This window comes from Enhydra lutris, unplaced genomic scaffold, assembly GCF_002288905.1.
Source record: "Enhydra lutris kenyoni isolate GAN:26980312 unplaced genomic scaffold, ASM228890v2 scaffoldscaffold45, whole genome shotgun sequence".
NCBI classification, from domain to species: Eukaryota; Metazoa; Chordata; class Mammalia; order Carnivora; family Mustelidae; genus Enhydra; species Enhydra lutris.
In genome coordinates this window covers 6,420,136-6,433,295 of record NW_019154129.1, presented here as the reverse complement: position 1 = coordinate 6,433,295, position 13,160 = coordinate 6,420,136, and the positions used below count along the sequence as shown (strand labels likewise).

The following is a 13,160-nucleotide window of genomic DNA, read 5'->3' as shown; positions in this document are numbered from 1 at the left end:
GTGTGACCTCCTCTCCTACCACTCTGCCGTCTGCTCCGGCTCCACCAGTCTGAGTCCTTCCCTAGGACCTCTAACTTACTGTTCCTGCCTCCTGGAAATTTCCTCAGGGCTGGGTCACACACAGGCCTCACTCGAAGTTTCTGCTGCAACGTCCTTTCCTCAGAGAGGGCTTCCCTCTCTTCTAAAACAGTTATACCATCCCTCCCTGCCCTTGTGCCTACCACATCACCCTCCTTGATTTCCCTTTGGGCATTGATCTGAAATGACCTTGTACATTAGTTTCCTAGAACTGCCCTAACAAATTACCTCGAACTTGGCCTCGATCAACAAATCTGTTCTCACAGTTCTAGAGGCTAGCAGTCCGAAATCAGGAGGGCAGCAGGGCCGTGCTCTCTGAGGAGGCTCTGAGGAAGAACCCTTCCTTGCCTCCTCCCCAGTTTTTGGTGGCTCCAGACAGTCCCGAGCTTGTGGCTGCATCCCTCCCATGCCTGCCCGCGGTGTCACACGGCCTTCCGGCCTGTGTCTCTGTGTCCTCTCCTCTTCGTCTACAGAACTAGTTATTGGGTTTAGGACCCACTCTAAGTCCAGGATGCTTTCATCTCGAGATCCTTAACTAACGACACCTGTAAGGACCCTATTTCCCAATAAGGCCAATTCTGAGGTTCCTGGCAGCTAGGAATTTTGGGAGGACACGACTCAACTCCCTGCACCTTGTCTGTGCTCCGGTCTGGTGTTCATCTCGGTGTTTACCTCCAGGAAGCAGAGGGTCTCTCTAGTTTCTCACTACATAGCCGCTTCAGACAGTACCTGGCACTGAGCAGGCACAAAACAAACATTTGTTAACGAGTGACAGAATGGAGACAAAAAAATAAATGACACAAAGCTCCTCCTACAATTTAACAAGAATAAAACATGAGGAGTACCTACTTACAACGTGACCCAGTTTGCGTGCTTTTAATTCCATTCTGTGGGGGACAGTATATTCAGCACCTGCTCTAATGAGGGGGCTGGAAACGGGCTATTTATAGGAGGCCAGCAAATCCTCGTCAGCATAAAATATTTCTCTGCTAAGTGAACACCATTCGCAGCGCAGCTTGAATTTTAGCAGATGGTATATACACCCTCTAGTGGCCAGAAGAACAGTGAGCTCGGGGTGTTTCTACTCAACGGCACTTGAAGTGTTTCTGTACTGATGTTAATAAACACCTAGAAAATTCAAAACTATCTAATTCACAGTGCTCTAAAACTATGAGTTGGGAGAGGCAGAGCAGACTTTCACTAACAAACAAAAGGATAACAACAGGTGCCAGGCATTTTACTAGGTTTTTCTCCAAAAGGCTCAGGTTTTCTATCTCTTGGCAATTTTCCTAAGCCCCTGCTTTCCCCTCCAAAAGATTCCCAAGATTCTTCCCCATCCCACTTTAATTTAAAACAATGTGGTTTTCCAAAACCACTAAGAATAAGAATAAGGATTAATGGATGTATGCAGAATCACTGATCTTACGTGGATAAATTACAGAAAATTTGTGATAAGAATTAGAAACTATTTTAGCTACAAATACAAGATAAATGTTCTAAATAATACTGTTGGCATTTGGTGGGTAGGTTACAAGGCACAAATCAGATGATTCTGTCAAGTGCTTTAAAAAATAAAAAAGAAAACATTATTGATATAGGAGCTACTGATATCTAAGTCAAATAACTAAAAAAATACTAAAATGAGAACAGTCATAGAACTCGTGACTTTGCGAGTGACCTTCTCATCACTGAATGCCATTTCCTGCCCACTCGACTCAACAGTCACCAAAATGACAATGACCCTGGCATGACTGTCTGTGCGGTCCACAAGAAATAAACGACACTTTCCTGTCCGTATCTTAAATAGGCAGGAAGAATCCTCGAGGAAGAGGGATTCTATGATTGGCATGAATGAAGAAAGAAGAATTTCCTAACATGGTTTCCAACAAGAGGACTTCAAGCTCTTCTTCTCCCTCTGCAGTGTCCACTGGCAAGTTTACTTTAGTTTTTAGCTGCATTCACTATGAGGCAGGTAGGATTTTACTTACTAACTTATTTTTAAAGAATCTCTACACCCACCATGGTGCTCAAATTTACAACCCCTGAGATCAAGAGGCGTATGCTCTACTGACTGAGCCAGCCAGGTGCCCCAAAGCAGATATGATTTCAGTGCATCTCTGAGAAGAAAAATCTAGACCTTACCCTGCCTTGATACTGTGATTATCACACATAGAACACCCAATCAATAACAGGAAATGGTGAAACCCTGCTGCTTTAACAGCAGGTCAACAGCCATGGCCCTATCCTCAATTACTATTTATTCTTAAAAACCGTTCCTAAAAATGAAGGGGGGAAAGTTACAGTCCAATTAAGAAGCAAACACCTTCAAAATTTTTCCATCCTGAAAGAGAAAAGACTGAAAAATGACATAAAATAGCTAAATGCCCAAAGTTTTAACTTCTAGATCTACAGTGACGTTTCAACTCCAAGACCTTAAACATTTCTTCAGATACAAGTGAGAATTTGGGGAGCCAGAAGCCCTGGGCTACTGGCCAGTCTGCACTGAGGGTTAAATTACACCCCTTGTGTCCCCCACCTGCTTACTCTGTTCAGAAGGACCCATCATTTCTATCTTGCACGGCTAGTAGGAAGATCAGAAGCAAAAGCACGTCAACACTGGAGGGCACTTTTGCAATGCGGTTTACACATTCTTTGTTGGCTAATAACGAGTAATTTATGCTGGAATTTACAGAAACAAATATTTATAATATTCGCCCTGCAATGTATTTCTGTGATATTCCATAAATCAAAGGCAAAATCATTTTCCTAAAAATTGCATCCAGGCTCAGTGTCATCTTCTACATATAGAAAACTAGAGTTAATGATGAGCAAATGAGTTTGGGCAGGTTTGAGAGAGCAAGTCAAATACAATGTTTTACACTGGTTTACACATTTTACTGCTTTAGGTAATTCAATAACAAATCATCTGAAAGAAGTTTTTGGAAGGATTCATCTGTAGGACTTAAAAAAAATTCAAACCAAGATAAAATTAGAGCATTTTTCTTTAAAACAGCAACATAAGCATATGTATATATATGGTCAGGATACACATAGTAAAATAAAAATTTATGTTAAAAGTTATTACTTTCAGATATCATCACTTCCCAAGTAATTAACACTAATGGCACAATTTTATGATGGTCCAAACTGCTCACGAATAAGTGGATTAGAGACAAATTAATTTACAATTGATCAGTATAGTTTTTTTAATGAGGGGACAATTACCAAATGCATTTCCTCAAGGTGTCACAAACACACCTAGAGACATAAGCAAAAAGCAGTGCCACTCTAACAAACCTCAGAAGTGCCACAAAAACATGAAATCGTTACTTTAGCCCAATTCTGGTAAACTTAAATTTAAATACACTTGATACTGAAATCCCTATTTAAAAAACATATAAATTAGGAGATAAGGCTCTTGATCAAAAGATGTACCTTCTATAGTAAGATTTCTTTAAATTAGCACATCCTCAACATATTTAGGAAGCATGTTTTGCAGGGAGGGGCAGTAACAATTTGATTATAAGGCTGAACATCACGGACAGCTCTACTGATGACCAACCAACTCATTCCTGTCTCTAGTCCCCCAGAGATAACACTCCAGGATTTTCCAGTCAAGGCACTGCCTGATTTTCATATTGTCTCTGCCACTGTGATGAGCAGAAAAGCTTGCAACAATGAGGTTGTAGCATTCTGTGTGCTGCAAAAAAGATGTGTTTGTACTAACGCCTGTGAAGCATCTTCCTAAGGCCTCATTTGGGAAAACAGTAATTTACAACAGAAGTTCTCAAATGAGGCTATTTTGTCCTCCAAGGGGATATCTGGCAATGCCTGGCTATTTTTGGTTGTCACAGCTAAGGGGGGGTGGGTGCTACTGCTATCTAGTAGGTGGTGGCCAAGAATGCTACTGAACATTCTGCAAAGTGTGGGAGAGCCCCCACCTCCAAAAAACTACCTGACTCCCAACGTCCGTAATGCCGAGGTTGGGAAACCTTAATTCAGAGGAATGTCCAGAAGCATACTGTGCTCTAGAGTGGGGCCTCCAAAAATTCCTTTACCTCTCCTCTTTATTCGACTCTCTAAGCCGTGGTGGTGGTTTCATTTCTGGATCCAGAATTTCGCCATTATGTTATCTTACAGAGAGTGTGCACGAAACCGAGACCATCTAGGCAGTGTCAGTATGTTTCACAAGATGAAGGGTTTCACAAGTGCCACACTGGCCTTGCCTCCCGAGTTCTTTCACCATTAATCAAATATTGTCTCTTATCAACCAGACAATTTCATCTCAGTGAGAAGCAGCCCCGTGAAAGATAATACTAACATGATAAAAGCTATCTACCACTTCAGGAGGAAGCCTTCTAAAGGCTGACAGGCCATACAGGGTCCCATCTTGGCCGTACCCTCTTGGTCCTATTTTCAAGGCAGTCTAAACCTTGCTGCGCATCACTCTAACTCAGCGGGCCACCGAAACACACCCTTCAGTAATGTGACCAGCACGTCAGTGAGTCTGATGGGAACTCAGTGTCAAACTCGGAGCATCATTTCTGAAAGCACCGCTGACAAGCAGATTCAGAAAATGCAGAGGCTAAAGGTAGAAAACCAGCCTTGCTGCTCAGTCATGAAAGGGAACTTGCCTCTCCCCTGCAGGCCCAACCACAGAGACACTACGGAGGCCATAAACAAAATAAGATCAGAAAGAGCTCTGATACGGATGTTATCGTGCATTGTCTCAAAAAAAAAAAAACAAACAAAACTTCCCCAACCAATAACTGACAAACCTTCTTCTTCCTGCCTCTTTCCCCCTCTAAACCTCATGGAAGCCAAAACAGTCAGGAGGGATTACATAAGCCAATTCCCTACATTCAGAGATGAGGAATCTGTGCAAAATTCAGAAGTCAGAGACTTGCCCACGTCAGGGCTAATATCCAGGCCCCCGAAGTCCTAGTCGAGTCTTACCCCTTATCGCGTGTCCCCTGCTAAGACCTGGCTCAGAACTCTGGATACAAATCTCCAACAGGGCTGAAAAGAATACTGAAGTTGCCTTTCAGTGCTCTTATTATAAGGCTAAATGATCTCAATTTTTTGCCATACGTTTCTTTGAAAGGGTAAACACATAATATACAGTGTTTATTGATGTGCCATTGCTCCCCTGCCATTTCTCCCTTTATTTTTTAGGAAAAACTGAGTGAAAATGTAATGAAAAAAAATAGAGGGTTTCAAGGAAAACTAAGCACAGTGTCCCACAGAACTCCCTACAGAGCACACCTGAAGGAAGACCTCTTCGTCCCTGCAGGTCATTTTTTATCATCTTAGTTATAAAACAAAAGATTTCTTATAGAAGTAGGGAGTTCCAGCAAGCACTGTGTCCATGTCGAGTTCTCTCAATAGTGCTAAAAATCCAGGATTTTCCTGTCATGCCATTTCTGTGGATAAGTTTTCCTGTATTGGGACTACATCCTGTAGGCATTTTCATGTCTTATTCAATCCCTGTCTATAGATAAAGGCACGGAGTCTTAAAGGATTAAGCAGCCCATAGGCCACACAGCTAACAAGTGACAGAGTTCAGTGTCCAAGTCCTGATTCTTCACCATTCTGCCGCACCGCCTCTGTGACCCCGTCGTCTACGCAAACCTACATGAACACCCACTTACCACACAACTACTGCAGCTAAGAGTTAAATACCCTGTTCCAGTCCCCTGACGCCATGCAAGTGAGTGATCTGGCCCATGCCACAGAAGGAGTTAGTGTTGCCAAAGGGACCGGGCCCAGGCCCCCAGGGTGGTTCCCAGCTGCCAGCTTGTCCCGGCAGAACAAGAGACAAGCCTGTGAAGGGCACAGAAATCCATCCTGTATCCACGTAAGAGGAAGGACACATTCACTCTAATGTACACTTGAGAACTTACAAGCAGGATAACTAGACAGTGACGCTGCTGCTTAGAGAACCCACGTACAGTTAACACACAGTGTTTCTAACATGGCTGAAAAGCTGTAAATGACATCCCAGTGAAAGAAATTCATGTCCGATCTGCATAAACTCTCCCTAGTGCAAAAGGTAAAATCAGTGAGGTCCGAGATCATAGGATTTATGTCTCAGGTACCTACAATCCTGTGTCTAAGTATCATTTTTACATGCTGTACCCAAGTATGACTTACACTTGCTCCATTGAGTTTTTCTGTGGAACTGTACTTATAATTTATTTAGATTATTTTAAGCTTTACACTGGCCTCTCATTAATAAGTGGTCCTGAACACACACTGAAGCTCCTATAAAAATAACTTATCAGGAGATGAAGCTGGTGATGGGAAAGCAGCAGAGAAGCCATGTTAGGAATCTTTCCATTAATAAGACCTGGAAAGGGTTATGCACTTTATAAAACAGAAGGGAACATATTCCCAGTTTTTTTTTAAAAGCTAAACTACAATGGACAAGTAAAACCAACTATTCCATAGTAACATGCCATAAAGCATCAAATAAAATTTTTAGGAATCTGCAGATGCATATAACCTGTAAGTTAACTCTTACATGCTCTAAGCTCATCATAAGAAAGACTGAAAGTCTTGGAAATTCCCAAACAAAAAATTCACAAGGTTTTACAAGTGTTCTATTCTCTTCAAACTCACTTGGCCAAACCAACCCTATGATCAAGTATCTCAAAAAGCATTTAATTGGGGCTTATCTCTAATGTGATCTTTTCATCGCTGTAAATCAGGAGGTATAAAAAACCCTTCCAATATACACAATCCAACACAACCCAGTGAAACCTTGGGGATGGGAGGAGATATGAAAGACAAGTACCTCGTAGTTTGAGAGAAAATCTAGTAACTCTGATTGAGATGGGATGTAGAGAAGTGGTTTCATCACCCGGCGGACAAACTTCTCAATGTAAACAGCACTCATGGGGCCTTTGTATTCGATTGGTCCAAAACTAGTACCAAAAAAATAAAAATAAAAAAATAAAAATAATACACCATGCATTAAACCTGTAACGTATAACTGAAATCATCAACCACAAGACGATCCTGACTGCTTCACAGGTGAGTAGCCTTCTGTGTCCCGGGAGGTGAACGGAGGGCCTGAGAATAGGCATCTCGTGTGCCAGGTGGCACAAGCAGCCTCGACTCTCCTGTGAGCTTAATTCAACTGCAAACTGAACTTCAAAGAACATTCATCCTAGCCTCTGGGGGGAAAAGAAAAATTCTCATAATAATATTTCTTTAAAAAACAAAACCAAACAGGGGCGCCTGGGTGGCTCAGTGGGTTGGGCCTCTGCCTTCAGCTCAGGTCATGATCCCAGGGTCCTGGGATCGAGCCCCGCATCGGGCTCTCTGCTCCGCGGGGAGCCTGCCTCCACCTCTCTCTCTGCCTGCCTCTCTGCCTACTCGTGATCTCTGTCTGTCAAATAAATAAATAAAATTTTTAAAAAAAAAAAAAAAAACAAAAAAACCAAACAGAAAGGCGATCCTGGCAACTGACCAAACGCTAACGGATTCCAGGATCTTAACTACATAATGGATGGTGGGGGGGAGGGGGTGGCAGACTTTCTTTTGCACATCATTCTGAAAGAAAAAACAAGCTGAGCAATTGGCCCCTGGTCAACTAACATGTACCTATTAATATTCCCACAGGCACTTACACAAAGGATCACTAAATAACCTGAAACCTATTCAAAACTTGACTTTAACAAAAAAAGATTATGGGAAGGGACAAAGTTAGGGACCTGAAAAAATGATCTTATTTCCCTTCCAGGTGTGCTTAAGGATACACAGGAATATGATTTACATTGCTAAGAAATAAGACCGACTTTCAGTGACCCTCCTAGTAAGCTAAATCAGAATCCTCACATGGCTTTCTTCAGTCCTGCACAATGTAGACACTACTCAAATACAACTGAATGGAATGTGGCAGGGTGGGGGAGTAAGGTAAAATTTAGTAACTCCATAACCATCCTTTTGTCTAAACAGAAACTGACATTAAGCTTCCTGTTAATAGCAACAATAAACAGAGCACAGTAAAAAATTACATAAATGCTGTTATCCCAATACTATATGCTAACATAAATGCACACACACACACACACACACACACACATATAATGGGATGAGATATACACAATTCTTCTGGGTGCACTGAAAATATGATGCCAAACAAAAGAATGTTAGCATGAAAAAAGTAAAAATAGCGCTCTACATGCACAGCTGGAAGACAGAGTTAACAACTCTATCAATTCAAGACTTACGTAAGTTTAAAAATTACCACCACCACCAACCCCATCAGCCACCAACAATTTTTAATTTAAAGGAAGAAATCAAGGAGCACCTGGGTGGCTCAATGGGTTAAGCCTTTGGTCTTAAGCCAAAGGTCTACCTTTGGTCAGGTCATGATCCCTGGGTTCTGGGATCGAGCCCCACATCGGGCTCCCTGCTCGGTGGGGAGCCTGCGTCTCTGCCTACTTGTGATCTCTCTCTGTGTGTCAAATAAATAAATAAAATCTTAAAAAAAATTAAAGGAAGAAATCAAAAAATCATCTGATAACATATTTTGTTCAGCAAAAAGGAGGCAACAAATCTGGAAATGTCATCTACTCAGGCAAGCAGACTCCTGGAGTGTCATTAGAAGGATCCCAGCGACTGGTAGAAGTTGAGAAGATATGTAGAATGTAGGTCTAGAACACATTTCACCAACACACCACAGTCACGACCACAGGACAAGCTGATCCAGGGCTGCTGAGCCTTGTAACAGAGTGTTAGAAGAAACCACTCCCTGCCTCAGAACCTTTTATAAACTTTCTGAGTGAGTGGTTATCAATACGAGCAAAAAAAAAAAAAAATGGTATCTACTTAAAAGCAATACAGAAAGTCTATTAATTTCTCTAAGCAGCGAGTAGTAAGTACGCCATTACAAACACAGCAACAACAACAAAAACACACAGATGGGGGTTCTGGGTGGCTCAGTGGGTTAAGCATCTGCCTTCAGCTCAGGTCATGATCCCAGGGTCCCGGGATCAAGCCCCGCATCAGGCTCTCTGCTCAACAGGGAGCCTGCTTCCCCCTCTCTCTCTGCCTGCCTCTCTGCCTACTTGTTGCTGTCTGTCGAATAAATAAATAAAATCTTTAAAAAAAAAAGCTTTAAAAAAAAAAAAAACAAAACCACAAAGACAGGATTGGTCTGTCTGCCCCGTGATGAGGCTGAGGGGCCACATCGGTAAGCACGATCAATCAAGAGAACCTCAACACCACTGAATGGTCACAAAAGAGTTTAGTTAAAGAAACGCATTCATTCATATGTGTTATGGATAAAACAGAGATTCTTAAATAGGATATGAAAAAGCTACCTCTCAGGTATCTCTGTGCCTTAACACTTGCTTGTTTTTGGTACACTGAGAATGGGGGATACTGAGTCTGAACGAACTGAAAAAGTAAAACCTAATGGGCAAAGATGAGGGGCGAGCACTTCGAGGAGACTATCAACCTCAAACTTCTCATCTGTGAAATGAGAAGGATGGACTAGATGTTTCTAAGGTTCCTTGCACATCCTTTCAATCTTTCCATAAATCTAAAAAAACAAACAGTATAAGACAATATACTGCAGAGCCATATAACCCAAAAAGGTATTTTGTACTTGATTCAAGGGAACTTTCCTGATTTTAATATCACATCGAATCAGGCCCACCTCTGGGCAGTGGCTCGGTTATCTACAGTGGCAAGGCCTATACTAGGCACTCATGCCCTATTTCCTATCTCCAAATACTGTCTATTTCCAAGAAGAAAACTGCAGGGACCTTCGTAGGGCAAGCTTATTTATGCCATTACAGAGCACAGAGATTCAGCATCTGCAAATGCAACAGTTCACACTCTGAGAAGTACTCTTGTATCCCGAAAGGACGTTGAAAGTGGAGATGGAGTGACAAAGTGCATTTCTGCTCAAATATTATTTAACAGCTCTTGAGAAACAATACTACATATGCCACACAACATTTTATGTTAGAAACATGAGGCGTGATGGAACGTGACAGATAACCCACAAATGAGAGGTTGATGTTTCTTATAAACCCTCATTGATTAAGGCCTAGGAAGTTCAGAGGGAGGGAAAAAATTAAGCATAAAGAGTAAAGCTCTTACTAATGAAACATTCTTTACCCATTTACCTTCATTAACAAACTGCAAGCCAATTACATTGAACAAAGTCCAAAGTCTCATCTGTCTTCAAAATTCTCCAAGTCCGATTTCAGACATTACTTAACACTCACAGCAAGGTCTGGGCCGGATTCCAAAATCAAACACCAGTATTTCTGCAGCGTAATAAACTGGCTCCTTAAGTGGGATAAAGACTAAAGGCAGCCTCTTGTCACTTCAGACTAGGTGAGTGCACATGGGAACAACATTTATGAAAACCTTTTAGGTTTTCAAACCTCTTTGGATTTCAGGATTATGGGCATAGGACCGTGGACTCGTAGTTAAATTTTCTTCCCAGCTGAAAAGGTGCTAAAATTCCCTCCTGACTTAGGTATGTTGCCAGGTAACAGGATAAGGACCTTTGTGCATTTTCATACAGTAAAATACTTCAGAACGTCTGAAATGTGTAGCCACACAAAGGGGCAGGGGGCACTATCAAAAACAATGCCATACATTGTAATGGTATGAAGAGATGTTCACACAAGCAAGAAAAAGCAGTTTAGGAAATACCATTACTACACAATCCCATTTTTTTTATTTAAAAAAGAGGGTGGATCTGTATAGTCAGAAGAGGATATATCGCAAAACACATAATGATTGTGTACTGCTGATAAAATACCCAGATCCTTTTATTTTTGCTTATCTGTATTTTCTCCATTTCCTACAGTGAATATTTAATACTTTAAAACAGAAAAAAAATTCACTTTGGAAATTTACTGGAATTAGAAAACTAATTCAAAGTTCTTACCTCCGATGATACAGATATATCACAGGGAAATAAAAGAAGTGCTTCTGTTTTCTGCATTTCCCCTGGTTCCACCAACAGTTAATTGCCACAAACAACACCTGCAAAGCCAAAAAAGGTTTCAAGTGACTATGAATAACAACTGAAAAACCACCAAGATTTTAAAGATAAAATCACAGGAATGGAACTGTTCTTCTCCGAAACAGAAAGCGAGAAAAAAAAATTATCGCCAGTATTCAAAGAAGGTCATCATCTACCACCACAATAAACAAGACAGACTCTCATCTATGGTGTCTAGCTAGGATTCCAGTATTTTACAGTCTAGTCCAAGAGGGAAATGATTTGCTTTGAACTCTAAAGTGAATGAGCACGAGTGAGCTTTTTCTAAGCATGATTACACTAAGACTCAACGGAAAGCTATCTTTTGATAGTCACCAACTGAGCACAGGAGAAGGGAAAAAATGTCAGCTGCAAATAAAACATCACAATTATCAAAGGACCATTTTTAATGACCACACTAAAAACCAGTAAGAATAAGATAATTAAAGCTATGCTCTAAAATGTAGTATTAAGCAGCAAAAATACAAACTAAACACCTATTTACAGGTAGATGCTAAAGTATTTAAGGAGAAGTGTCCCTAGGTCTCCAATCGACTCTGAAATGTACCCGAAACCAGATGGGTCATAGCTTAGAGGAGCGCTCTTCCACTTCGGCACTACTGCCACCTCAGCCTTCCACTGTTACAGGGCTTTCCGTAGGTTTGTTTTGGTTGTGAGGGGCCGTCCTACACACTGGATGGAGGCTTTAGCAGTATTCCCGGACTGTACCCCCTGCAGGCTAGCAGCTCCCCCGCCTCAAGTAGTGATCCCTGAGAACAGCTCCAAACACTGCCAAAGGTCCCCTGGGGGGAGAAAACTTCCTCTAGGTGAGAACCACTGACTAGAGGAATAGTAAAAGGAATAAATGACAATAAAATGTCAGTAACAGGGGCACCTGGGTGGCTCAGTGGGTTAAGCCTCTGCCTTCGGCTCAGGTCATGTTCCCAGGGTCCCGGGATCGAGCCCCTGCATCGATCCCCTGCATCTCCCCTGCATCGGGCTCTCTGCTCAGCAGGGAGCCTGCTTCCCCCTCTCTCTCTGCCTGCCTCTCTGCCTACTTGTGATCTCTAATAAATAAATAAAATCTTTAAAAAAAAAGTCAGTAACATTTGATTTGCAGGTATATACAAAATTCCTTTACCTTTGCTATGTGAAAACATTTTCAGAATACTACTGAAAAAATATGAAGACTACAAATGAAAAGTCACCTTCAGAGGCCTTCCTTCCACGCTGGAAACAGCAATATTGCTTAAAACTTAGTGGAAGCTCTTCAGAGCTCCTTTTAGAGTCCATTTATGAGAAAAGAAAACAACAATATCTTTACTTAAGGTGACATCTCATTTTTTTACTCAAAAATAGGGCACAATCAACCATGTTTGCTAATTTTACGAAAGCCATGTGGCTCAAAAGATTTTTGCCTGTTTCCAAAAATAAACCCTCTCCTTTTCCCTAGTGAGAACACAGAATAATAAGCACTCAATTTGGAAGGAGCTGGAAAAAAAAAATTTGAAAAAAGCAGTGCCCGTTAGCTGTGGATGGCACTATAACCTTCACCACTTATCCTGTCATCCTTGGCCAACCGCTCCACCATCTAGGTCTGAGGTCCTGCTTCCAAGAACAGGGATGCCAGAACCAGCGTGCAGAGCTGCCATGAGAAACAGCACACGCCCCGGCACACCAGAGCGCCACTCTTGTAATCACTTGGGAGGATACAGCCGCTTCAGCTGACAACAAGGCAACAAGTGACTGACTCCCGCCCTAAACACAGTAGATTCCCTCCTTGCTCCCCCATGTTCTCTTAATTCAGAAGACCTAGGGAATGCCTGAGGAATGAAGTGGTGACATCTTTTATGCTAACCTATTGCTTGCCTCCCAGTGCTCCACTGGAGTTCCTGCTTCCTCCCTCGAAGTGTCTGCCAGTTTGGTTATTATTAGCCCTTTTTTTTCTTTTCAAGTTAGCTCTACTGCCCAATGTGAGGCTTGAACCCACAACCCCAAGGTCGAGGGTCACAGGCTTTCCCAAACTGAACCAGCCTGGCGCCCCTATTGCGAGCCATTTTTAAAG

The 13,160-nt window shown here is 41.9% G+C and overlaps 1 protein-coding gene across 3 annotated transcripts in view; it reads right to left on the bottom strand.

Annotated features, from left to right (window-relative positions):
• Nucleotides 1–13,160, bottom strand: part of LOC111156063 (thioredoxin domain containing 11) — a 59,579-nt gene that overhangs the window by 37,958 nt on the left and 8,461 nt on the right. For 2 of the 3 annotated variants that reach the window (XM_022516646.1, XM_022516647.1), the window contains exons 3-4: nucleotides 11,000–11,097; nucleotides 6,875–7,004 (exon numbers count right to left, since the gene is read on the bottom strand). In XM_022516646.1, the coding sequence (XP_022372354.1) occupies nucleotides 6,875–7,004; nucleotides 11,000–11,097 (228 nt within the window). The remainder of the gene's footprint in view (nucleotides 1–6,874; nucleotides 7,005–10,999; nucleotides 11,098–13,160) is intronic. The other variant, XM_022516648.1, reaches the window with a different exon arrangement.